Below are 27,452 nucleotides of genomic sequence, written 5' to 3' on the forward strand. Positions count from 1 at the left end.
CGCCTTCCGCGGCGGGCCCTCCCCGGGGCCAGGCCTGCCGAGCTCGGTGGAGCCGCGCCCCGCCCCGCCGCGGGGCCGCCGGGCGCCCGGGCAGGTGAGGGAGGGCGGATCGGGAGCTGGAGCTGGAGCAGGACCGGGAATGCGGCCGCGGGGTCGGGGCGGGCGCATCGGTCATGAGAGCTCGCCCAGCCCCGGCCGTGGGCGCGGGGGCCGCGCGTCCCCCCGGGAGGCGTGTGAGGGAGGCCCTGCCCGCGGCCGCCGCCTGCGCTGCTGATCGCCCTCGCCGCCCGCGCTGCTGGTCGCCCTCGCCGCCTGCTCTCGCCGCGCTCCTCAGAGCGATGTCGGGCTGGAGCGGGGCGGCAGCCTGGCTCCCGAGCGGGGACACCCTTCAGGCAGTGTGTCTCCCCCGGGCCTTCTCACGCAGGGCTGTGCCGCCCTGAGGGAATGCGGGCGCGCAGGGCGTTCTGCCTTTACGGTCCATATTCGCTGCTCCGCTTGCGAGGCGGCAGCGTCAGGCGAGTGTTTGCCCTCGGAGACTGTGGTACGGCGGTCCACGTGCAGTATTTAGGCCAGGGTTATTCTTTCTCTGAAGTTTGCTCCTACTTTTGACTGAGGCAGTACTTGCAAGGTGTGAAACCTCAGTTTCAAGCAGAGGCCAGTGCAGCTTTTACTTCACTTATACTAGTTTGTAAGTATCCGCGGTGCCAGTGCCGCCGGCAGCGCTGTGCTCTTACATCCTCCACCCAGCAGCTTCTGATGCAGCAAACTGTTTTGAAGGCATAGCTGAAACGTAATTATAATGCAAAATCATACTGTTCATTTCTCTGCGGCGTCTTAATGCTGTGTGAGCAGAAGGTATGTTAGCCAAAGTATCTCACCTGTCTTAAAGTACCGATAATCAGAATTAAATTTTAAGTAGCTCTGCGGGTAAACTGCTGAGCTGAGGTCAGCAAAGAGAGGGATCTGGGTGATGTTTAGTGGGGTTAGGTTTGAAGAAACTGAAGGGGAGGACAGATTTTTGAGAAAGAAAGCAGTTAGCATTACCTTTGGTGATGCTGGAAAGGTGGGGAGAACTGAAAGCATAGCCTCCAGATAATGGGGTTCACCTTAAATCATAATTGCCTGTCAGTATTCAGGCTGACCCTTGACATATTGCTGGGGGCAATGTGGACAGAAAATCCACGAGCCTGGAACGATGTTCATGTGAGATGCTGTGACTTATAGGAGCTACTGGTTGTATTTGTTTTAAACTGTGCAAATCTAAGATCTGATAACTGAAAGCAGAGTTACGTATCTTGCCTTCTGGGTTCATGCAGATAACAGCAGTTCAGAGACAAGAAATGCAGGGAGCTGTTATGCTGAGAATTTGCTTTGCCTTCTCAGTTGCTCTTCAATTTGACCGTGGTTATGAGAATGCTGACTTTAGGTGGACCAGTGAGTTCTGCTTTCAGTTTAGTACAGAATGCAATTTCAAGTGTAAAATAGCAGCACGGGGATGCACGTCTGACTGAAATTGTCAAGGAGGGAAGGGAAGAAAAAAATCCCGGAACTCTTGCTGATGATTCAGTCTCAATTAATTTGCAATTAGCATCCAGCTTTTATGTAAAATTGAAAAAAATAACACTGAAAACAACCAAACAAGGCAAATCTCTAAGCAACTGTCAAATTTAGGAAGTGTACTGTGTGTGATAAGGAGATCCATGTTGTGTGATTGATTCCATAAGCACCTTTAATAGCCTTCTAGAATGGGAGATGAGCTTTCTGCAGTGGCCTGGCGCTATCAGGACCAGGCATTTGGATTTGGTTTTCTTTACCAGCAGTTCAGCTGTCTTGGACTCCAGGTTTTTCGAGACATAGTTGCATTTTTCTGGCATTTAGTATTCTGTCTTAACATTGTCTCTGGGAAAGCAGCAGTGTGACCCAGTAGTTGTGCAAATGATCAGAAATGGAAATGGCCATTTTGCCCAGTTACGCCACGTATAGATACACTTACTAGAAAAGGGGAAAGAATGTTTCCTTTGTCATTGAGTGGGAAGGTAGAAGTTAGCTTCTGTGCACTACTTTCAAATGTGCAATTGCAGGATTTTCTGGAACAGTTCAAGTTCTTCACTGCTATTTGCATGCTCACCATAATGTCATATACACATTCAATGTAAAGAAAATTCACTTAATTAGAAATCAGGGATAACACACAGTTTCCAGACAATTCCACACCATCCATGGACAGCTTTTCTTTGCTTACAGCATGCTGGAAATGGGCAGAGCCATCAGACAGGGATTTCTTCTTGTTCACATGGTAGCTAGGGGCTTGTAGGTGCTACTTGAGGATTACTTTGGCCTAGTTTTATGTGTTCTGGGAAAGAGGAGTGTCAGCACCAGGCTGGCTGCCTTTGTCATTCCAGCAGGAGCTGTTGGTTACCCTCTTCCTCCTGGCTGATTTGGAGCATTGGAGGCTGGTGATCCCTGGGACAGTCAGAGAGGCAAGATGTTGTGTCTTGCATGATGCAGGTGAGAAAGAGGGGACTCAATGTGCCTGGCACTCATCTGGCACACGGGTCCAAGCTGAGAAGTACTACTGAGCACTGTAGCAGAAGTAGTGACAAGTCCCTGGTGGCTGTGAAATGCTATATTGAAGTAGCCCAGTGAAGACATGTTTGGGCAGCCTCTGTGCAGAACTTGGCCCAGAATACCCCTACCACCCCACTGTGGAAAAAATCCTCCTGGAAGGAGAAGCTTCTACTCTGGTGCTGTGTCTAGAGGAAAAAAAGTAGTCTTGCAGGTCTATTCAATTTGTGTATCTAAGAAGAAAAACATCTAGAGGGCATGCTTGAGCAGATATTTTTAATCACTGTTAACTGCGCTTTCGTTTTAACAGTGACACTATGATATGACTAACTCAAGGAAAACAACAAACAGCCTCTTTATTGTCACAGGATTGCTCTTGGTAAGGGAGTAACCCGAAGAATTGCTTTACAGTGAAGACAGAAACAGAAATCTAGTGCAAACACTACAGTGTATTTAAATAGCAAATGCTTAATTTCACCACAAGGCATTGTCCAGGGGTCTGGCATTGTGACCCATTACCATCAGGTAACCTACTGCCTTGAACAGAGAACTATCTTGAAACCAGTACAGATGTAGAAAAATTTTATGGCATGTTGAAATGGTCATCCCTCTTTTTTTTTTTTAATAACCCCTAAAACGTAGCAGAACTTTGCCTTCATATATAATAAAACTTTGTTCAAGAAATCTCAGAAGGACACTGCAGCCAGTGTAAATATTTTTGCAGTTAGAAAATTGCAGTACTTGGGCAGTGCTTTACAATTATGGTGGAAATCTGTACATATGCATTTACATGTGTATATTTCTGTACGTATTTGTATAAAAAAGAATACATTCAGTCTGAATATGAACCCGTTTGTTGGATAAAAGATGTTTGTGTGCACAAAACCAGCTTGACTGCACTGCAAGTGAAGGTTGGTAATTATTGGATTCCAATGGGACCACTGTACTCAAACATGAGAGAGAAAAAAAAAAATCAGTGTTCTGCTTTGCTGTACTCAATCATATGAAATAAAAACAAAAGGAGGCCCAAGGGCCCTGTGTAACCTACTTCTAAATTGTAGCAAAGGAAAAAATTAAAAAATGTTCGAATAACTCCAGAAGGCCTTTCTGAATCAAAACACTGAAGCCCAGGAAATTTTCCATGCACAAAGACAGATTGGTCCTGGTGCACCATCAGTATTTTGCCCTGTGAGCTTAAGAACAAAAAGAAAAGGAAAAGATACTGAATAAATATGCAATATTTGAAGTCGGGAAAATCTATTAAAATATATGTGTAATGATTTACTGATTCAGGGGGTCCTCTTCTGAATTTTTCTGAATAAGAAGGACATTAGGCCAGAACTTTCCTGTTTTTAAGATTTGGAGGCATCATCTTTCTGCAATACAGTATGCAGCTAGCTTTAAATAAAAGAGTAAATCCATAGAAAGCAGTGTGGCTGTGAAAGGAGAAAAGAACTCTCACAGAACTCTGTTGTTGTAGCTGAAGTCATGATTACAAAGCTTTTCCTTTTCTTTTCCATTAGCATCCACAGCTGGGATTAAGGTGTGTGTACTTTAAAGCTTCAGCTTTTGAACGTGGCTGGCAGTAGCTCCTACTTTTGGTTTGTGGAACTCATCTCAAGGTGTCTTTTTAATGTCTTCGTGCGATAGGTATTAAACCGACCACAGAAACAAAAGACAGCCAAGATGATTGATCACATTGAAAGGATTTTTGAATAGATGGGTCTGAGTACACCCTTTGTAAGCAACAGATGATGAATGTCCCTTAAGGTCTAAGTAAGTAGGAAGGGAGGGGAGAATCAGCTTAATATTGTCCTTTTGCTGTCCTGACTCCTTCAGTAAGAAGCTGCTCTTCGGGGTGTTTTAGGGACTCAGCGACAGCGTTCTCCCTCCCTCTGATGATTTCGCTAAAGAACCTGTCACCAAACACTGGGAAATAAGCTCTCCAAACAGTTGGTTAGGTTAGAAAGTCAATGTTACTTTATTCAGCACTGAGGTACATGGGGGATCACTCCACCTAGCATGTACACAGATTATCAAAACTTTTAACTATTTATACTTTTAACTATTGTTTTAGCAAACAAAGGAATAAGTGTTCATTGGCTGCAAGTTCCACAGTTCTCCTATTAATTAGTATTCTGTCTTCTATTTGTTAGTGATTTCTCACTTCTCATGGGAATTAGTCCACATTTCCAGTCTTTTTATTATCTTTTTTCCCAGACAGGGAGAGTTTCAGTACAATTGCTGCGTTGTCTTTGTTAGTTTTTTCCTTTATCTTTGTTTTCTGCAAAATGTCCATGAAGTCTATATAAATTCTGCATTCCTGGTGTCCAGTTCTCAGCACTATCCCTCTCTCCTGTGCTTTGTTAACTTCCTCCCCCAGGTCTGAGAGCACCAACGCATGTCAAGCCCTGAACTTTAATTTGTTCTTCTAACACATGGACATCACCCAGAGCTTTCCCATCAGCTGCTGTCTGTTTCAGGGATTAAATCTCTCCTCAACGTTTTTCCCCACTGCTGCATAGACGCCTCTTTAAAGGAATATAACCTGTTTTGTAACAAGCCCAAAATGTGGAGGGCGGTGGTCAGCGCCCTGTCGAGGGCCAAAGTCCCTGGAGGCCGAGCATTCCGCCCGCTGCCGGCGCAGGAGGGCCGGAGCCTGCTCCCTGGGAGCACCCACTGCTACCAGGGTGCCGTGCCGGGGCTCCACACCGCCCAGCCGCTCAGCATGAGCCCGGGAATACAGAAGGTGGAAGCTTGGGACGCGGGCCATTCCGTCCGTGTGGAGTGGGAGGATGGAAGTGAGAGCCGCTACCCCTGCGTCTGGCTGAGGGACAACTGCCAGTGTCCCCTCTGCTTCCTGCCCTCCGCCGGAGCGCGCAGGCTGCTCTTCGAGGACCTGGATGTGAACATCGTGGTGAAGGAGGTGGCTCTGGCAGATAGAAAAAAGGTATTTGAAGCCAACCGTGATTCACCTTCTTGTGAAACTTGTCTAACAACGCTTATTAATCTGAATTAGAGACAACTCCAGTTTATACTCTAATCACAGTTTGCTTATCCGCGAACCTCGTCGGGTAATTTGAAAAGCTTTTAGGAAAAAAACGCAGTTTGGGGAACTCGCATCTCCCCACCCTCGTATGAAACTTCACTTTATAAAGGCTGCAGAAACCCAGGCTTCAGCTTTTATAATACAATAATGCTTTTGAAAGTTCTGCCGTGCACTTCTGCATCACCAGGTGTTGAAAGGCAAATTCAGGCGTTTCCCGCACGTTTAATTACACCTACACTTTTTTCTCTCTCTTTGTTCTTTAAATAAATGGCTTGAAAATCAGAAAAACAGATGGCAAAGTGACAATGACTTATTGCATAGCAAAGGTACCAGTTTATTAGCTAATTTCCAGTGCACAAAAGTCTTCATCTTAGAATGAGCACTCAAACTGAAGTTGAATCCAATAATCAGAATTGGCCTAGTGTCTGTATCTACTTATCTGCATTAACGTTTGTTCCTGGAAAAGGGGAGGTTATTGAGCAAGAGAAGAGAGGAATTGTCCTCCCTATGATTTTTAATATTTCCTGCCATATAAAAACCTAATATATCATTTAGGTTTTATATGTTTTATTAAAAGAAGCACCTGGCTCCTTTGGCAAACTCGTTTCCTTAATTTTACCCTTAAAGATGTTTTAAATGTGTTGAATATTCAGCAGTCAACCCTGGGGCAGCCTCAGTGCAGGGGCAGTTTGCAGGGGCTAAACCGTGTAGGAGTGTGTCTCAGCCACAGCATAAGGATCTCTGGTGAGGAATTCTGGGCTCCCAAGGTCATTGTTTGTTACCCGAATTAACACAATGTAAATTCATTTATTTTATCAGGAAAATTAGGGATTGTGAGTTCCACTCAGGGACTGATGAAAGCACAACACTAATCAATCCTAAACAGATAGTGGTGATTTACCATCATGTGACAGAGCAGAATTATGTGAAATGGGAATTGATACCTATTCAACAGCCCTGAGAATTCAGCTGAGGGTCTGTGCTGGACTGAGCTCTTTCAGTTCATGACAAGCAAAACCGTATCCTTTCTTTCCATGTTTTTTTTTCAGGGTTTAAAAAGTACAACACTTTTTAAAAACTTATTTGAAAAGAGGAAAGACTTTTCAAAAGTAGGAGAGGGATTTCTCTCCTAGCATTTCTTTTTTGCCTCTCTGTCTTGTTCTTTTTCTTTTCTCACAAGCTGTCTGTTTTGCAAGATATTTTCACTCTTCTGAGTTGTGGTGAAGTGCTCTCCCCAGAGATATGTGCCAGTTTCTACCTTTTCCTTCTTCCCTTTAAGTGCAGCTCCCACAGTGAAACCAGCAAATTAGGTCATGGATTCATGTGAAAATGAGCATTTATAAAAGGTGTCAGAATTTGGATGATGTTCAGGTTATGTTTTCATTAGTTGTTTGCTGTCACATTCCAGGGAATGCTTAATTGTAATATTGCCGATCTAAATATAACAATTCCTGCAATTTCTAAGAAGGGTTTTTTTGTTGTTGTTCTAGGCCGTGTTTTTTAATCAACTTTTTTTCTTCTAAACTTGTCTTTTGCTTTGTGTTGAAAGATCTCCATCACGTGGCCTGATGAACACGCGAGCGAATACGAAGCTGAGTGGTTGAAAAAACGATGCTTCTCTGAAGAAGCCAGAGCAGAAATGCAAGCAGATTTATTTTTACCCGGTAGGAATTAAATCCATGTCTGTCCTGCTTGTGTCAAATGCAAGACAATCCTGGCTAGAGGTGCCTGTGTGAGGACCAGGTCCGCCCAGCTGGAGCAGTGGCAGCCACCCTTGGTGCCCAGTGCCAGGCTGTATGTGCACAGCAGGGACCCGTTGTTACCTTTCCTAACCTCTGTACCTGAGAGAACTGTAACTGTTTGGGCTGTTTACTTTCCTAAAAGCCTTTTCTTTCCAGGATAGGGTTAGTAGATCTCACAAATGAGCCTTATGGACCGACAGTGGCCTATGTGACAATGCAAGTGTGTGTGTGTGTGTGTGTGTGTGTGTGCTGTTTAAACTATTTAATTTTTTCTAAATTTTTCCAAAAAGAAAGATTATTTAGAATTGCAAGAGAGCTATAATTGAAATATTGTTTTTCCCTTTCTGTGGCTGCCTTGTTAAAAAGTAACTGTGTAGTGTAGCAGTGTGCAGTGCTGAAGTTCAGGTTGTGTTTGCTTTGCATCCCATACATGTTGCAGTAGTTGACAGTCTTTTGGTCACAAAGCGTTTTGTGCAACTGTCTGTAACATTTACCCACTCTAAACCACTCACCCTTTTGAGTGAATAATTGTAACCCCCCACTAGGATTGGCAGGATGCACATCCTCATTTCTTTGACAGCCTTTCAGACTGTGAGAATCAAATGTGTGAAAACTTGCAAGATTTCTGCTGTTGCTCTTAACTGTGTTCCTGTGAGATCTGCTGTTGCAGAAAGCTGTGCATCTGTATTCAGGGTTAAGACAGTATCTGTTAAAATAGGATATTACTTTAGAAAAAAAAAGAAACTAGAGGTAGGCTGATGGTGTGAAACTCAGATCCAGGTATCAGTTTCCTCAGAGCTTAGCAAAGGCAAATCCCCAATTGGTTTATGCCCTTTTTTGGGGTATTTTATATTCTAACAAATAAAAGAAAGTTGGTTTGTGCCGTGTTTTTTTCCCTGAAAGATGAGAAATGGGAAAATATGTGGCCCTAGATCTGTCCTGCATCTGAGCTTTGTTTGGCATTTTAGGGACAAATGAAGAGACCAGTTATATTTCCCAGTTTCTGCAGGTCAAATATTCCTTAGCACCCGTTCTCCTAAACAAAAGCCAGCCTTTTATATCTGGTTTAAAACTTAAGTGATGAGTAATATTTCCATTCATTTCAGTGGATCCTATAACAGACTCTTCATAGTAGAGAAAGGAACAGTTTTTCCCTGGTAATATAAAAGTTTGTATCTATTTTAGTTTTGGCAACAATAAACTGCTGTGTTTACTATTTTGGAGGGTTGGGCATGTTTCCAGACTGAACATGGAGAAGATGCAAACCTCATTCAGGGAAACTAGGCTTGATTTCTCAGGGAGTTGAATTTTATTTGTAAAAATGAAGATGCTGTGGACTAGCAGGCTACAAAACCCCTATTGTAGCCTCTGAGGGATCAATGTAAATTGAACATTGCTTTAATTAATACTCAGGCAAAATAATCTAGATCTCTGGTTATGTTTATTAACAAAGATATCAATAGTTGAGACTTCAGTAGCTGGGATTTCAGTATTTCAGATGTCATGCTACTTTTTTCACCCGTTATGAAGTCTAACTGGCTGGGATTTGCCTTCATTCATTCATCTGCACAGAGCTTACTCCTGGCTTCTAAATACAATGCATGTTTTGGAAGCCAGTTCTCCCCTCTGCCACGGCTCTTCTCCAGTAGAGCCATCCAGGTGAAAAATATACACCAAAGATCTGTTTTATTTTTTGGGCAATGCTTTTTCAAATTCTGTTTCACATGGTAGATGTGAAGAAATACGTTTATAAAAATTACACTAATTACCTAGCTTTTTTTAGTGGTGTAATTCTGCTATTCTCAGAAAAGCTTTGGCTCATTATGATGGACAGCTTTTCCCAACTTTTCCCAGGTTTCAGTTGCAAAAAAAAAAAGGCTGCAGCCTGTGAGTTTACTTGCTGGCTGGCTAAGATCTGTTTCTCATTGTGCATTGGGGTAAGTTTAGAACTCGCTTCCTTGTGGTCAGGGGAGTTACACACTGCAAATTACATGCCCTTAAGTAACTAATCATATCCCAGCAGTATAGGGTTACAGACAATGATATGGAATACCAGCCCTGCATGCTGGTTCAACAAATAGAAACCCAAGCTCACCAGACTGCTGTAGTTAAAGGTTAACCTTCACTGCTGACATTGTCACAGCAGTGGCTATTTCTTTTCTATTTTCTTTTGCAAGTGGTTACTTGCTTTTAATGTCAATTTTTGGGAGGTTTTTTTTGGTCTTTTTTTTTCATGTTTTTCTGTCATAGTTTCTGATTCAAAAACCTTAGATGTTGGGCATTTTATCAAACCCAAAAAGAAGAGTAGGTCAGATTTTCAGTGCATGATGAAGTGACTGTAAGTAACTGTGTGGCAATATGTCAAAGTTCCCCTTTTAAAACATTGCCAAATCCTACCATGCAAAATGCAAAATCTCATATTTGTGTGTATCAAGGCTCATTTCAGCCCAGCTTACAAAATACTCCCAAAAGAACAGCAAAAGAGCCATATTCTACTTCTCCAACTATGGTGTCTCAAAGATACTCTCCTTTTCCTTCCTGTTTACTTTTGTTCTCCCCAGCAAACGTCACAGGAATGTTTTACCACCACTGTGACTCAGATGCTGTGTGTAGGAGAGGGTGCTTGTGAGAGACACTGAGTATGCCAGTACCCAGTCTCTCACTGCATTGCATTTGCTGAAGCTCATTTTCCAAGATGCTGGTATCCCAACAACGGGATGTCAGGGGGAAAAAATTAGGTAATATCACGATATTTTCCTACTGAGTGGAAGAGAAGATTGTGCAGAGGTAGTACCTAGTGCTACTTACTATTTTTAACCCTAGGTTTAGGTTAAGGTTTTAATGTAAGTTTAAAGGTTTCAGATGATGATTGTCCTTTAAAATGTGATATGATTTTGGATATATATCCAGCTCCCACTGAAGTTTGAATCAGGATGTTAACAGCATCAGTGATACTTTCAGTTTCTCTGCTAGGTTCTGAGAGATGATACTTTTAAGAGGATGAAATTAAATGTAATTTTTTTACTAGAAGAGTTTGATCATTTGAATTTATCCTGCAGTAATAATCAGTAAGAGCTTAATGCCATGAGTTAGGCTGCCATACACATAACAATACAGCAGAAATGGACTTAGCTTTCAACAAACATTAAAACACAAGCTGTAGACAAAATCATTTTAGATGAAGTAAGCTAATCTATGATGTGTAGACTTTCTTTCCTATATAACTCCAGCATAAAAGATTTTGACTAGCACTGTCCCAGCCTGCATAGTAAATGCTGGATAATTCCAAGTGCTTGTTGATGCATGCACACCATCTGCAGGGACTGGGCAAAGGACATCTTCTCATTTTGTGCAGACTCTGATGCAGGTGATTTACTATGACTAGCCTGGTATGATCAAGAAATAGGATTCTATTTTCTCCTTTCCCTCCCCAAATTATTGTTCTGAAATTGAAAGAGGCATTAATTCTTTCAGAAGTATTTAATTCTTCCCATTTTGAAAATCTGGGGGTTTAGTTGTCGTAATATAAATGGACAATAAAACCAAAAAGTAATTCTACGAGGCCTTTGTTTTTATGTCTTATTGAGTTGTTCAGCTGCATTTGTAAACATAAAGATTTTTAATTTGGCAACTGCAGCTGTGTTGTGCAAGTGAGACCCAAGGCTGCCCAAATGCTGATGGCTCATTCCTATCTTTCTTACCTCTTCAGCTTTCAGAGAGTATGTTGTAATATTTCTACTATAGTACCATGTAAACTGTATTAACTACAATTATGCAGTAGGAAAAATCCTGCTATGCTGACTTGATAAAACAATGAAGAGCATGAGTGGGAGCGATTACCAACAGGAAATATTGGCAAAGAGAATAGTCCCTGTACAGTTCAGTACAGCTTCCCTATAGATTTTCAGGCTGAAGAGGTTTTGTGGATAAAGATGGGAAGAAAGTTCCTGTTGTTTGGTATGTAGAAAAAAAACGGGGGGGGGGCACACAAGTTTCTAAGACTTTCAGATAGACATTTAAAAAAATTCTGTTAAATGAAAGAACTTAAATGTCTTCACATCACAGGATCTTTTTTGGTTCTATGATGTATGCTTTCCTGTCCCTTTTCCAAGTAATTATGGACCTTATAATTTGTCAAATTGTAAATATTGGACAGAATACAATGCTTCCATCTGGAGCTGAGGAGAAGGAAATTTTATAAATGGTGCTTATTTTAGTGCAGACCTTGGGAACTTGTGGCCTCTCTTCTCTGAAACATGAAATAGGATTTAAAAGCATTTGTGTACCAGCCTGCACCTTTAAAAAGACAAACAAACCCGAGTCATTGAGGGTGCTGGCTGCACTTGTCACTGGAAGGGAATTTACATGAGAAAACTGAAACTCTGAGGACAGTTTATGGCCTTGCAAGGCGGGATTGAATTGTATTTATGTCTCTCTGGCTTTGTTTGTTTTGTTGGTGTTTTCGAGGGTTTTTATTTTTTTGATGGGGGTTTCTTAAATACAAAGCAGTTAAACATTTAAAAAAAAAAAAAAGAAGCTACTCAGTTTTAGTACCTGCTTGGGGAGTATCAGTGAAGAGTTCAGTCTCCTGGAAATTTTGCAATTTCCACATCATAGTGGTACTGTAAAGGTTAAACATCTCTTCAGTCAGTAGCCAGTGTTACAGTGCTATTCCTGAATACATTTCAGAGTCTGGCAAAGGCTAAATTCCCAGTACATTAGCAGGGTTCACATTGCTGAGCTTTTATACAGAAAAATGATTTCTCTTGCAAGTAAAGTACAGAAACATTTTGAATGTAGCTTTTGTGTCCCTTTGGCTCCGTAGCTTTGGAGGTGTGTGGCCCGATGATGGCCTCCAGTGCAGGGGGTCTGACTGGGAGGAGGATGAAATGGGTGGTTGTTCCTTGAATGTTCTCTACAGGCCTATAAGGGTTGACAGTTTTGTTATGCTGAAGTCCAACACAGTCCCAGACTGGTTTACTGTGTGTGCACTGTTTTGCACTGCTGTGACAAAGCAAGTGTCTGTAACAAAACCAAAACCACCTGAAAACCCAACACCACAGCCCGTGCCCTGCTGCAGAAGGGCCATCCCATATTAGGTGGAACTTCTAGCAAGAGCAGTAAGCATTGGGAACTTCAACAAGGGGACAGTCCATGTACCCATAGAAGCCTGGGACTCTTGGAGCTGCAGTTCAGTTCCAGGTGCATATATTTATTTTTCAAAGTGAGGAAAAATGTCTTGGTATACCCCTTGAAATTATACTCATTTCAGGAAGATGAGGAAAATATTTATTAGCAAGACAGCAAGAAAACTAAGAAGGAAAAGATGAAACTTAAAATATTCCATTAATTTTCACATAATTATTTACCTGCACTGACAGTGAAGCTTAAATTTAAATTTGTCCTTCAAAGGGTGTTCTTGGCAGTTCACACAGCATACCTAGGGCTATTTCAATTTCATAACTTTTAATAGAGAAGAGGGAAAACGTTCATATTTTATCTTTTCACCGTCTTTCAAGTGTGTGAAAGGATGTCTTGAGTTAAACACGGTGGAGCAGTGAGGTGAGAGTATATCATTCCTCAAGGATTGCACTTTTTTCATTTTTTGCATGTTAAAAATTCAACAGCTTGTCAATCATACGTCAACTTTTTTGAAACACAGGTAGAGTATAGAAGATGGTCTATATGGATAGGTTATATTTGGGCATGTGTTGTGTTTCTTGGACTGTCTCTAACTAGCACTGGCCAAAGGAAAGAGGAGCACTAGTGGCTGAAAAATGCTGTAACTGTGTAGTGTCTGGCTTCAATTTTTTATGAGTACATTGTATTTTGTATTTGCTACCTATATCCAGAAAGAGATAAAAAAGAAACCCCAAACCCTGCCTTCACATTTGTTTGAAGTATATTGTGTCCCTCAGTCACCAGGTGAAATTCCCCAGAGTTCTCATTTGAAGCTCCCTGGAATTTGTAATAGTTTTGATTGGTCCTGTTTGTTGAAGAGATGTTGACATAAAGGAAGATATAGGTGTTTTATAAAGAATGCCACCTGCATTTCTCAAATGTTTATGGTCTCATTTCTGCTGTGTAATCTCTGTGATTGATGACCGGGCAACTTAACTGAATGTTAGCTAAAATACCAAGTAAGGTAGTTGTGATTTAAATAAAGCAATTATTCTATGAAATAGATAAAATGTTTTCCTGCTTTAGAGTGCACTCTCCTAAAAATTAGCTGTTTCAGACTAAAAGCAAGGAAAAACAGTTATATCTTTACTGTAACAGTAAGAGCTCTGATTCAATATTTAAGAGAATGCTTGACTTAAAATAATAATCTTTCAAGTTTTGCAAAAAACTGGAATCAATGCTAACTTTGTGCAAAACAAAAAAGTAAGAAACAGCGTCTTTGTTCTTTTTACCCATTACTGTGCAACATCTTTGGTTTGAACAGGTGTGTATGTTCATATCTGAGATAGATCTTTTACTGTGAGTTAGTGTTGAATACGCCGAGTGAATGTTTTGGGTAATGGCAGGCAGTGGGTGCAGTGGGAGCAGGGCAGAGGCCCACGGGGCCACTGGCATGGCAGGTACAGCTGTGCAGAGCCTGGGTGCTTGATGGCTCATGGCTCTCTGGTCTGGGCCATCCCTCCCCTCAGCACCTTTTGCTCCAGACACCCCTCAGGAAAGAAAAGACTTAGGCTTACGTGGAGCAAGTTGCCCAGAGAAGGTGTGGATGTCCCATCCCTGGAAGTATTAAGGCCAGGTTGGATAGGGCTTGAGCAATCTGGTTGCTTGAGCAACCCTACCCTAGCAGAATCTTAGAATCATAGAACCAGCTGGGTTGGAAGGGACCTCTGAGATCATCAAGTCCAACCCTTGATCCAACCCTGCCGTGGTTCCCAGACCATGGCACTGATGCCACATCCAGTCTCACCTTAAAAACTTCCAGGGACGGAGAATCCACCCCCTCCCTGGGCAGCCCATTCCAATGTCTGACCACCCTCTCTGTAAAGAAATTCTTCCTAATACCCAACCTAAACCTCCCCTGGCATAGCTTAAGACCATCCCCTCTTGTCTTACTAAGAGCTGCCTGGGAGAAGAGACCAACCCCCACCTGGCTACAACCTCCTGTCAGGGAGTTGTAGAGAGTGAGGAGGTCTCCCCTGAGCCTCCTCTTCTCCAGGCTGGACAACCCCAGCTCCCTCAGCCTCTCCTCGTAGGACTTCACCAGAAGGGTTGGAATGAGTTGATCTTCAAGGTCCCTTCCAATGAGACCATTCTACGATTCCATATTCTATGATATGATATGTGATATGATATATGATTCTGTGATAAGCACTAGTGCAAATACAAGGGAGGAAACAATTACCAGAGGTGCTTTCTAGCAAGGCAGCTTAATAAAAGTTATATCTTGACCTAAGATTCATTTCCACTTGTAAACTTGTAGGAGTTTCATATTAAATGTACTAAGAGGGCTTACAAATGCAATTTGTAACAATAAAATTACTACCAACTCCCTGTAGCAGCTTTCTTTCAGGTGCATGGGCAGTGATTTCACTTGGCTTTAAATCCTGTACTCCTTTAAAATCCCTATGAATAAAGAAATAAAGAAAAGACCAGGATGGGTTCAGAGGTCCAGGTGCACTACATTAGGATGTTCTCTGGAATTCTGTGAGCTGCAGAAGAAAATCAGTATTATCTGTAAAGTATCAAATGTGACCCACAACTGTGGCTTCCAGTGTTCTCTGCCAGTAACACAAATTAAGTGAAAGTTAACTCCACTAACCCCTGTTAAGCTCCAGAAGTGTCCTGGTGAGAGGCTTACTCCATGCTCCATGATTAACTTCCTGCCTTTTTGCTTCCTGCATTACTGATCCCTTGAGTTCTTGGCAGAATGCACTGGAGCCATTAAAACCTAGGTGGTATGGTTTCAGTGTTGTTTAGCAAAATTGGTCCTGGCAGCATTAGTCTGTGGGGAAAAAAATGGGGGTGGGATGGGGGGCATGGAATGACCTTTTATTATTTTAACAAAGTGATCTTGGCCTATGATATTTAGGGGAAAACAAAGAATCAAGAGGATTTAGTTTAGTTATTATGTGGTTTTGCCTGCAGTAATGGATGGCTACAGCACTGCCTTTTACTGAAGGAAGTGAATTTGATTTTGGTGTATGTCTCTGAAAATCTTAAAGTATATGTAACGAGAAGTTCTAAACAGATGATTAACAAAGAGGTGCTTCCTACAGCATCCTGATTTGTCCTGGCTTCTCCTCAGGGACAAATTACTCTATTGGTAGTTTTTTCCTAAACCTCCTGTATGCTACATAGTGTGAGATGGCTACACTACTCACTTTTCACTGGTCTAGGTGTTTGATCCCTTTCAGTCTCTGATGATGCTTTCAGCAGATGCCATGGAAAACCTCAGCCCAAATGGTTAAGGTTTACTGAAGTTACAAGCAAGTGAAACACTCCTAGAGAGAGGTGCGAGGGAGCTCCAGTGGTAGAGTTGCTCCAGCTGTGCTCTGGGATCATGGAATCACAGAGTCACAGAATGGTCTGGGTTGGAAGGGGACTTTGAAGGTCACCTGGTTCCAAGCCCCCTGCCATGGGCAGGGACACCTTCCACTAGACCAGGTAGCTCAGAGCCTCATTCAACCTGGCCTTGAACAGCTCCAGGGATGGGGCATCTACAGCTTCCCTGGGCAACCTGTTCCAGAGCCTCACCACCCTCACAGTAAATAATTTTTTCCTAATATCTAGTCTAAACCTACTCTCTTTCAGTTTGAACTCATTCCCTGTTGTCCTGTCACTACATGCTCTTATAAATAGTCTTGCCCCATCTTTCCTGTAAGTTCCCTTCAGGTATTGGAAGGCCCCAGTTAGATCACCCTGAAGCCTTCTTTTTCCAGGCTGAACAATCCCAATTCTCTCAGCCTTTCCTCATACAAGATGTGCTCCATCCCTCTGATCAACTTGGTGACCTCCTTTGGATTCACTCCAACAGATCAATGTCCTTCCTGTGTTGGGGACTCCAGAGCTGGATACAATATTCCAGAAAAATGAATACATGCATTTCTGATATACTGTTAACAAAAAATACCCCTTTCAAATGGTCTTTCATTCAACTTCTGCATTAAAATTCCATTAGCGCAATGTTTTGCTGAATTTTATCATAAAGCTTACCTGTCATCCATGCAAACTCAGGGACCCCATTTTAGGTGATTGACTGCAGGACTGAGAGCATATTCACAAAAGCATAGAAGTCCCATTAACTTCAGACTTCTACTGTGTCCTGAGTTTTGATGCTAGAACAGCTAAGCACTTGTTTTCTCTATTTCTTTCCTTTCAGAACGCCAGTACTGGGGCTCAGACCTTCAACTTCCCAAAATACCTTTTGAAGAAATCATGAACAATGATGAAAGTGCATACAAGTGGCTGTGCACCCTAAAGAAAGTAGGAATCGTTCTACTGACAGGAGCTGCTACAAGGCAGGGAGAATTGATTAAACTTGGCCACAGGATTGGGTTCCTGCGCCTCACTTTTTATGGGTGAGTTTTGTTTTTTAATATCTTTGCTTTGTGAGCTTTGTAATCACCTCTAATGTTCTTCATTTAAGCTTGCTGGATCTATTTTGTGGATTAAGTTATTAAAGCAAGGTGTATGGGTTTTTTTTCTGTACGTTAGAAAATCTGGCATCAAGTTTATATTCTGTACAAGAGGATTGCTTCGTTGTCACTGGCAGGGCAGAAAGATGTAAATAAGAGCAGCAATAACATTAGCTGCTGAGAGAAGGAGAAGCATCTGAAAACAGATGATGTCAAATGTAAGATAACAAAAAGATAGAGTTACTTATCTATACCATGGAACAAAACCAAAAATCCCTAATCCACTCCCCTTCTGAAAAGAGGAAGTTATCTGTACTGAGACTTTTTTTTAGTCTGGTTTGGAGTCACAGAAATAGGTAAGGCTTAGATGATGCTATTGTGGCTCACATCACCAAGAATATGGGCAGAGTACCCCCTTCCTTGCTTTCAACAGAGTCTGCTCTGAAAAGCCATAACCAATCCCAACAAGCAGAGCTCAGTTGCAGGAGTGCGAGCAGGAACTTGTGAATCATCCTTTTGATGCCAAGAGGGAGTAAACTGCACCTCTAACTCCTCAAGCACCTCACTAGGTGGGTAGACAAATGAGGATGGCAGCTCACATCTTGCTGAGCTGAGTCAGTGATCTCCATCTAGCTGAGTAAAGAAGCAGTGTTATTAGCTAATAGGTATAATAATTTTCATCTCTGGAACAGGATTTAATTTCTTATTGGCATCCAATTCTGGGGTGGCTTTTACAACTGTAATAAAATAATAACTTTGGGTAATTTCCTTGCTGTTTCACTGGCAACCAAATACAAGGCCTACCAAATATTATAAATAAAAGGATAAACCTGGAATTGGCAAACTTGCCAAATAAAACATTACCTCAGGGCCATGAATTTTAAACTAAAATGTAACAGAAATTAATATAATTCTGACACATGGGAAAAAAAAAAAAGAAGCCTTTTTTCTTGTCTAGATGTGTGCTTGGTGCAAGCTCCCTAAAATGTCATTACTGCAAAAAGTGGAAACATTCTCTGTACCAACCATATAACAACATCAAGGGTTTCCATGCTTTTAAATTAACCTTTTTCTTTCCCTTATGGAGGCCCAACTCCATTAACAAAGTCTCCAGTCATAACACAGTTAATTTCTCCAACTTCTCATGCTCTGAACCTCATGTTCCTCTGTTCTGAAGCCTTGTCCAGTCCTTGCTGTGGCACGATGGCTGTCCTTCGGAGCACCAGCACTCCCATGGAAACAGCCAACCCATCTGTATATCCCAGAGGGCTTTGGTGGCAAGGGGACATGGGCCCCAATTCTCAAATGAGTGAGACATGGACTTTTAATGAAGTGCAAGATCAGATGATTCAGATGTGGCTTCAGTTGCCAGTTCAGCAGTTTTGCAGGACTAAGGATGTAACAGCCTGTTTTTCTGCTCAGGGATACTGAGCCCCTGTTGCTACTTAATGCAAAAGATTGCTACATCTGCTTGGTGCCAATTTTCCTGCTCTGTCAAACAGCCTGAGCAACGGGCTTTGAAATCTGACCCTAATTACTAAACCACAAACCATTCCACCCAGCTTTGCTCTCCCTAAAGGCCAAGGGTCCTCTGGCATTACCTGCATATTCTTCCCTTACTTCTTGTGTGCTCTCCTCATGGCCAAGTTGATGCTTCAGCTCAGTTGAGACTTAGACAAAGTGAAGTTGATTTTTTCACATTCAGTGCTGAGCTCCCTATCAGCATCTCTGACTTCAAGTCAGTAACTTGAACTTTGACCAAAGCTCTCTGTATGGAAGGAAAGCTCCAGGGGACCAGATCCCCTCACAAACTCTGCCAGCACAAAAGCACTGACTGCTTTTGCAAAACCTTATAATGATTTTATAGAGTATTACCATTCCAGCAACTTTATATATTGCATATAAATAAGAAAATTAAAATGTTTTAAGTTTCTTTAGAACCATCAAGTGACATTGTAGCCTATTAAATTAAAGATGGAGCAAACCTAGCTGCCCTCATCACTAAGCACAAGGATGATATAAGGGGCTGGTTTTTGGCTGTCAAATTTGGAACTGTGGAAGTGTGGTTGAAATTATCATACTTGAGTAGTGAGGTCATCTAGTGATGAATATTTGCTGTACCAAACAGTAAAAACTATTTCTCCCAGGCAGTTAAACACGTTTGCAAATATTCAAGGGGCTTTTCCCTCTGGCAAGTGAAGAAATTTAGTTTTAGCATTTTGCATAGTTTCTATACTAAATACCACTCAAAACCGACAAACAAAAGCGTTCGTGTCCTGTATATAAATAATTTTTGTCCGCATATTCTCTAGCATATTTTCTTTTTAAACTGTTTTTAAGAAGTAAAGCTAGACATACACCATCTGAAACCTAATATATTTGGTCTACAGTATTTCACAAGGGAAAACGAGTTTCATAATTCCTTTTAAACCACTTACACGCCTGCGATTACATGGGCTGCGTATGGTGACCTACCCTTTTTCAGACGTATGTCTGTAGCTATAATATGCATCTGCTGAGGACTGTCTTCAGTCCTGTGAACTTTGTACAGACAAAACCTGTGGTTCTTGGTCTTAAATCCCCCTGCACGGTGTGTCACTGGAAACACATTTTGTTTGTGCAGCAAGGTGACATATTCACGTCTTCGTCGTATCACCGTGACCTATTTTTTTCCTTGCAGTTGTCAGAAAGCATTTTTACTGAATTTTGTCAAATTCCAAGACAATTTGTGTAACCAAATAAATGGGGCTAGAGAGTGTCAGCGAAAGGGAAGAAGTTTCAAAGTCTTTCATCCAGATATTTTCCTCCAGCGGCAAGTCTTGGAGTTAGAGGAAAGATCCCCCTGCAGATATTTTCTAATAACTCTATATTTTCTAAGGTTATAAAGCCTTAAAAATAAGTTTTGGGGGAAGTTACATAGCCTTTATCAATTTTATACTTCATTGATAATGTGCTACATGTGGCAGAGGAAAGTGGAAGGTTGATAAAAAGGAATGGGCCTACTTCAACTTGCTTATTTCTGAAGCCTCAGTGCTAAGATAATGATTTCTCCTGGCAGAAGCCTCTTGTTTTGTGTCTTCAACTGGCCTTTACATTCAGCAAAGAACCACCACTGGAGAGCCATTGTTCTTCTAGGTACAGCACTGGGGACAGATGTCCCTTGGCACACTGAAGTTTATCTAGGATTGCTGAAATAAGCCTTTGTTGGGGTGGAGGGACACTGCTGAATCCTGATTTCTTTATAATGTTACAATATTTTCATGTTCAAAGGTGAAATTACTCTTTTCTGCTGTGATTTCACAGTTTCAGTGTGTACTGTCTGGCATGCTGTTCCAACATGTTTTCTCTTTTCCCTTTCATTATGAAGACCAACTTGGCAAGTGCAAGACAAAGCAGATGCTAACAATGTAGCTTATACAACTGGGAAACTGTGTTTTCACACTGATTACCCTGTTCTGCATCATCCACCTGGGGTGAGTTGAATCTACCGACTTTTTCAGCCCACAAAAGGGGAAAGGGAAATGTTCCTATAGTGTGAAATATGTTTAGCATTCAGTGACTCTGAATTTTGTCTTAAAAGAGCAATGTAAAAATAACAATGTATTAATACACGTACAATATAATATAGACACATGGGCATGCAATATATGCAGTACGATGTAAGTTCAGCATAATAAGCCCATTATATGTTCCATAATGATTAAATTAAATTCATGAAGTGTTTAAAATATTACCATATGAGAAAACTTCAGAGTCCTGTGTGTGCTTTGAATACTGCTTTCATTATATTACAAAAGGTAGCTGTCTAAATGCTGTAATCAAGTTGTGACTTTTTAGGACTCATCTGTTCAGTTCAGGAGAGGAATAGAGGAAGAAATATTATTAAGATGGTATACTCTGTTTTCTGTGAATTGATACAAGATAGACACTTGTTTGCCCTTTCATAACAGACAAAAAAAAAGGACCATACTTTAAAACTGGACAACCACAAAAAATATGTTTTCACCCTGTCATATCAAAGTGTAGTCTACATAATTCACATAATTCCAGAGAACTGGAAAGTAGTAGAAACAGGTAAAAAGAAATAAAGACAATGCTGGAAAAGTTTGCACCTATAAAACTTCCCCTTCTCTTGCTTTGGAGTACTTTGTTGTTTCTGTGCTTAAAGAAAAAGCCAATGTGATTTACCCACAGGTAAGTACTAAATTCTTCACGCTAAGATTACCTTTTCATCATTTAGATACTGTTGATGTAGAGTAAGAATGGAACAGCACTTCATTAATAGAGAGCAGATGTGAATTATCTCATTGTCCAGTCTGTGCCAAAGCTCACACTCTACTATGAAATATGAGAAAAAGAGTGCAACGTTTTTCATTCAAACGTGCTTGCAAGAAATAAAAGCATTAAAGTACATTGAATTGTTTATGAACATTGTCCCAAATGTGCAGTTTTCTTTATATATCTAGTTATTACACAATACTTGAATTCTTTAAATGTATTTATTACAAATATGTGAAGGCCTGTGTTTAAAAGGATAATGATTAGTTTCAGAACTGTCCCATAAAAATTGTTTTAGGATTTTCTAGGACCATAACGTGACTTACATTACTGCAGCCCTCCTTAGCAGGGCCAAGCTGTGCTTACCCTGTGCAAGGCCAGCTGTGGCCACAAAAGAACTTGTTGCCTTGTGCTCCCTTCAGTGGGAGCCCTATGCCCTGCCCACAGCTTCAGTTTCCCCCTTCATCACCATCAGCAAGGTCTGTGGGTCCAGCTGGTAAGGAGAACAAACCTTCTCTGTTCCTCTTTCTCCTACTGAGGTTTGCTGTGGGTTTGATTTGTTTGGTTTGTCATTTTGCTTTTGGTTTTTTGGTTGTTTTGGTTTGGTTTGGTTTTTTGTTGGGTTCTTTTTTAATTCTCCTAGTGATCTCAGAAATAATTCACCATCATGGAAGGGGGGCCAAGTGACAAAGGTAACAAGCTTTGGTGTGATGGGTGTATTTTGTGTCGTTTGCAAGATGAGTGATTACACTTTGGGTGATGCTGGACTCTCTACAGCCACGGGGACTTTTACTGCTTGTGTCAGCAGTAAAACTACACCAGTGCCCAGTTTAGGCTTTCTGCTCCATCCTACACCTTGGCAAATTCACTCTGAAGTGAAATGAAACTGTCTTAATCATACTTTATGAGAGAGACACTGGGCCTGTTGCCTTCTCTGACAGCCACCTTTTCCCTCTGTGAGTGGACAGTTCACAGCAGGTGTTGTTTTTGCAGGACAAAGCTAATCCTCCTTTTTGACATAAGACCTCAACGCATTTAAAACTATGTGACTGCCACAAAGAGGGACTCAAAGGAAAGAAGCAAGACCACTTTGCCACTGACTTACAGGTTGCAACCATTAGAGAATACCCAAAAGGGGATGGATTTATGAACACGCTGCTTTAATTTTCTTCCTTTGTGGTAGTGGTGGCACAGTGTTGTGAAGCTGCAGTAAATGGGAACTCAGGCTTTCACTGGGAAAACAACAACAACAACAACAAATCAAAAAAAAAGAACCACAGCTATGAGGGAACTGATACTAATGAGCTGTTAAGTATGCAAGCTAATTTACTTTTTTAAATGAGCCGTTGATTCATTCCAGGTCCAGTTTCTCCATTGTATAAAGCAAACAGCTACAGGAGGTGAAAGTGAGGTTGTAGACGGATTCCACGTATCCAACAAGCTGAAGAAACAAAATCCTGAGGCATATCAGATCCTGTCCTCTACTGCTGTAGACTACACTGATGTTGGGGTGGACTTCTGTGATTTTGCTGTGCACTGTAAACAAAGGATTATAGAGTGAGTAGTTTCAACAAGACCTAAAAAGAAAATCCCTGTTGTGTTGTGGATTACATTTTGGTAGAAGAAGGTCTGCTCCTGCCACCTTGTGGGAAAACACTGGTTTAACTTGGTCTGCAGTTTTGGGTTTTGGTGGGGTTTTTTGTTTGTGGGTTTTTTTGCCAATGTGTGACTTGTTCTGTGCATTGTTTCACTTATTTGCAAGAAGTGGTGGTAATTAGAGCAACTCCTTGGCACAGGCATGGGTTAGCAGCAAACAAGTCTGTTACTAAATGCCAGCCAATGTGACATCTGTATCATGCCAAAGAGAGGCCATAATTTGAAACATTTAGATTAAGAACTACATACTATCAAAAGATCAAATGCAAACGTTCATATTCTTTTCTGACTTTAAAAAGTTATCATTCTACAATTAAAGGGTATGTAATATAGATTTTTTTGCAAATTAAGTGTCTACACTTTCTCCTGATTATCCCTTTTCCTGATTAGGTTCAATTATCAAAATTCAACCCAATAACAGTCTGAATTTCACTATTGAAACATACTGACATTCCAGCAGGAGAGCTCAGTTGTTGTTTAACCATGTTACAATGCTTCAATAATAACAGAATACCTTTCTTTCCCCTTCCCTCCCTCTCTTCCCCTCCCTCCCCTCCCCTTTCCCTTCCCCTCCCCCTTCCCTTTCCCTTCCTCTTTTTCTTTCCTTTTCCCTTTCCTTGCCTTTTTCCCTTCCCTCTGTTTCATAGCATAGATTCCAGAGGCCAAGCAGTTCGCATCAATTATAATAATGCAACAAGAGACGCCGTGTTTGACATACCAGCTGAAAAAGTGAGGCCATTTTATGCAGCTCTAAAGGAATTTAATGATTTATTAAACAGTGCAGAACACAAGTTTACTTACAAGCTGAAACCAGGTCAGTAAGTTGCTTCTCCTCTCAACAATTTTTCACATGATTTTCCTAACTGTCAAAACCCTTGAGCATTGTTAGCACTGAGAGGAAATTTCAGTCCTTCTCTCGACTGTTTTATTTCATACTGCAGTCTTAAGGTCATCTAATAGATTACTTTTGCCATTGTTACATTATAAAGAAATAAAAATAGTGGGGGAGTAGAGTCTTTCTGTTGATTAGTCCAATGTGTCTTTATGCAACATCCAAAACTACATTTTATACAAATACAGTATTGGAAATTGATATGTCAATAGCACCACAGATGGGAAATATACTTCTTGTTTCATTCCCCAGCTATAAAATAAAGATATGAATAGTCCCTCATCTCTCAAGAGATGTTACAAAAGTAGATTCATTAGTGTATCTGACTGCCTCATACTGTGATGTTAGTGTCTTTAAAATGTCTATGAGGAAATTAATCTCTTGCTCTTGGGAACATGCAATAAAATAATGTGTAAGATCACATAATAAACAGTGAAACAAAGTACCTTACATTACATTAGTGACATCCATCCTATTGACTAATGCACCAAAATGGTGGTAGAGGGAATTGGGAGAAGAAAAGAAAGACTGTAAGGTTATTTAATTAGAGATTTATCACAACACTGGCACACAAGGGAGAAAAATTAAATTTGCATTCCAGCCTAAATTCAGTGATTTCCTAACTTTCAATGGCTTGACTTTGTTCTCATAGAATTCTCTTAACAGGGATAGTAGCACAGGATGTGTTCAGTACAAATAATACCAGGCTGATCAAATAAAAAGCATCCGAGTGGCTTTCACCCATTTTATTTATTTCACACGGTTTTATTTCACCCGTGTGGATTTGCTGTAGTTGTCTTTCTCCTCAAGGCTTGCTTTTCTCAGCACGTGCTCTCTACCACTCTGCTTTTTAAATCCTGGTTATACAAGAAAAGAGACGTCAAAAAGGACCTGCCCTCTGTTTGAGAATGACCAACTAAGTTAAAATTACTGTGTTGTTGGTGCGTATCTCCAGCTGAGCTACTTGAAATTACTGCTCCCTAAGTGTTGATGTGAGCCTACCTCCCTGTCTGTTTGAAGGAACCCACTGTGACATTCCAGCTCCTGAACTTGGTGCCATCTCTTTCCAGGAGACATCGTGACGTTCGATAACTGGCGCGTGCTTCACGGTCGCCAGAGCTACCCCTCGGGTTCGGGAGTGACACGTCACCTGGAAGGTGCCTATGCAGACTGGGATGTGGTCCTGTCACGGCTCCGGCTCCTCAGGAAGAGGGTCCTGAATAGGGACTGAGTTTTCTTCGGGCTGGAAGGAGCGAAACGTAGATTGTCTGACCTCGATGACGACGACACCGGAATCAAAAAATTGAGTCTTCTTTTCAGAAACTAACGTCGCTTTTGACAAGAGCTTGTCATTCAACAAGGGGAGTGGCTTTAAACTGACAGAGGGCACGTTTTGATTAGATATTAGGAAGAAATTCTTTACTGTGAGAGTGGTGAGGCCCTGGAACAGGTTGCCCAGAGACTCTGTGGATGCCCCATCCCTGGAAGTGTTGAAGGCCAGGTTGGGTGCAGCTTGGAGCAACCTGGTCTAGTGGAAGGTGTCCCTGCCCGTGGCAGGGGAGTCGAAACAAGATGATCTTTAAGGTCCCTTCCAATCCAAACCATTCTATGATTCTATCATAAATATATTTTTGAGTTCTATAAGCTAAGAAATGTGTTGTTCATAACAATTTAAGATTTGCCTGTGCCCTGGTCTTTGAATCTATAAATGTATTGCTACCTCTGTCAGTTTATTTGCTTTTTTAAAATCAGTGTGCAACGTGGCTTGAAAGATTGTCACTTTACTGGGCTGACTGGGTATCACAACACCTTCCTTTGCCTCTACATATGTACCTGCCCTCCCTAGAAAGCTTGGAAGTCAGCATGAGAAAAGAACTTGAAGTATTATTTACTGAAGTTTTGTTATAAACAGCACCTTCCTCTATTTTCAGAGAGGCATTCTTTATTGCATAAATCATAACTAAAATTCACTATCAAAATAAACAACCAGTGCTGTAGTTTTTAAATACACACCTTTCAAGGTAGGACTTCCCTATAATACATGATCTCATTGAACAGATGTCATATTCTCTGTATCCTGCTGTACATGTCACGACTATCACAGCCACAAATATTTTTTCCTTACATTTCCAAGTCCATAAGCTCAGAAACTATAGACTTACGAGAGAATGCATCATATTAATGTTTCTCTGCATTAGGATGATAAATAAATCTCAGTGTAGAGGTCCCAGGTAGGGTCAGAAATCCCATCAGGTGCTATGCACAGACCTAAGATCTGCACAGCAGACTTCTGAGTAATGTCAGGAGGAGGAACACAGAAGCTGCCTGGTGGCTAGAAACCACAAAGCACAAGAGGTAGTTATGGACTTTGCACATGACAGAGAGAGGCAACTGAACCCAAATCCATTTTTGTTACTCCAGATAAAAGAGGACACCTCCAAAAGGTGTACATGATGTTTTTCTCTGCTCTGGATTCTGATTAGAGATTATGTTATGTAAAACTTACTGCAGCCAAAGTAGTGTGTTTTTTCCCCTATATTCAGATGCCAAATGGAAAGAGAAAGAATTTCCAAATATTTTTTTTTATACTTAACAATCCTGAGTTTATTTTTCAATGTCCTTACAGCTGCAGAGGTAACAGGACGCCTCTCACCATGCTGCGAGTTGGACAAAACAACCCCACCTCCACCCTGTGATCTCTCTGTTCAACTCTATATTTTCAAACTGTTCCCTCCAAGTCAAATAAATCCTAGTCTCTTCCTAGAGGAGTAACACAATAGAACCACAACTACAGAATTAAATAACTGTAGAATTAAAATAAGCTCAGGTTAGATGGAGCTCTGAGGTACGTGGTCTAGTGGAAGATGTCCTGATAGCAGGAGAGTTGAAACCAGATGATCTTTAAGGTCCCTTCCAACCCAAACCATTCTATGATTCTGTGACCTAACATCAGCTTGCAAACACTTTCATAGCTTCTACTCATCATTTACAGTCAACAGATAACAGTTGAATAATCAGATAAAACTCAATTAGGCACTGGTCACAGTGTAGTTTGAATTCCTCTTTATTAAATAGTGAAGTGTTTTTATCAAAGCTATGACACTAAGTGATAGTGTAACAAAACTTTTTTTAGGGGTAATTCAATTTCTTAGTGTCTCCTTTAATAATTAATTTTGGAAACATGAGGAAAGTATTTTTTTCTCTTTGCTATGAAAGAGGGAAAAGCTGAGGAAGGGTTAATACCTATATTCCAGCAGTGCTGTGCTTTAACTGTGATATTTTTCTATATAAAAATGGATTGAAGATTGCAATTTATACCTGTAAAACAAGACATCTTGTGATTTATACCAATTGTTTATAGGAAAGAGATTTTCTGCCTTTATTCTGTACTTTTCTAAACACTTTTATTCAAATTTCTGTTTATTAAAAGCTGTTATGGAACTGATTACTGTTTTGGGCTTGTATCTAATCTCACATGTAACATCCTGCACACAGATATGAAGTCATTATTGTTAGTCACAAATATTTGTAAATATTATTAATCTGGATCCATTCACAGTACTTAACTATTGGTTAAGTACACAGGTTTGCCCATATCTTTGAACAGAATGAAGTACAAATAACAAATCTAATCCCTGTAACGCCTCCATGAGCGATGGCAGTTTAACTGGAAA

At 41.0% G+C, this 27,452-nt stretch overlaps 1 protein-coding gene across 3 annotated transcripts; it reads left to right on the forward strand.

The window, feature by feature from the left end:
- Window positions 1–27,223, forward strand: BBOX1 (gamma-butyrobetaine hydroxylase 1). Of its 3 annotated transcripts, none has more exons than XM_051776811.1 (8): window positions 1–94; window positions 4,949–5,515; window positions 7,164–7,278; window positions 16,697–16,895; window positions 20,320–20,425; window positions 22,591–22,787; window positions 23,534–23,700; window positions 24,849–27,223. In XM_051776811.1, exons 2-8 carry the CDS (start codon window positions 5,135–5,137, stop codon window positions 25,007–25,009), a joined length of 1,326 nt encoding a protein of 441 aa, XP_051632771.1. In that variant the 5' UTR covers window positions 1–94; window positions 4,949–5,134; the 3' UTR covers window positions 25,010–27,223. The 3 variants fall into 3 exon arrangements, with proteins under 3 accessions (XP_051632771.1, XP_051632772.1, XP_051632773.1); XM_051776812.1 differs by lacking the exon at window positions 1–94 and adding an exon at window positions 266–688; XM_051776813.1 differs by lacking the exon at window positions 1–94 and adding an exon at window positions 2,486–2,508.
- Window positions 27,224–27,452: the final 229 nt, after the last annotated feature.

Source organism: Manacus candei, unplaced genomic scaffold (assembly GCF_025592945.1).
Source record: "Manacus candei isolate 608988 ecotype Guabito, Panama unplaced genomic scaffold, ASM2559294v1 h1tg000009l, whole genome shotgun sequence".
Classification (NCBI taxonomy): Eukaryota; Metazoa; Chordata; class Aves; order Passeriformes; family Pipridae; genus Manacus; species Manacus candei.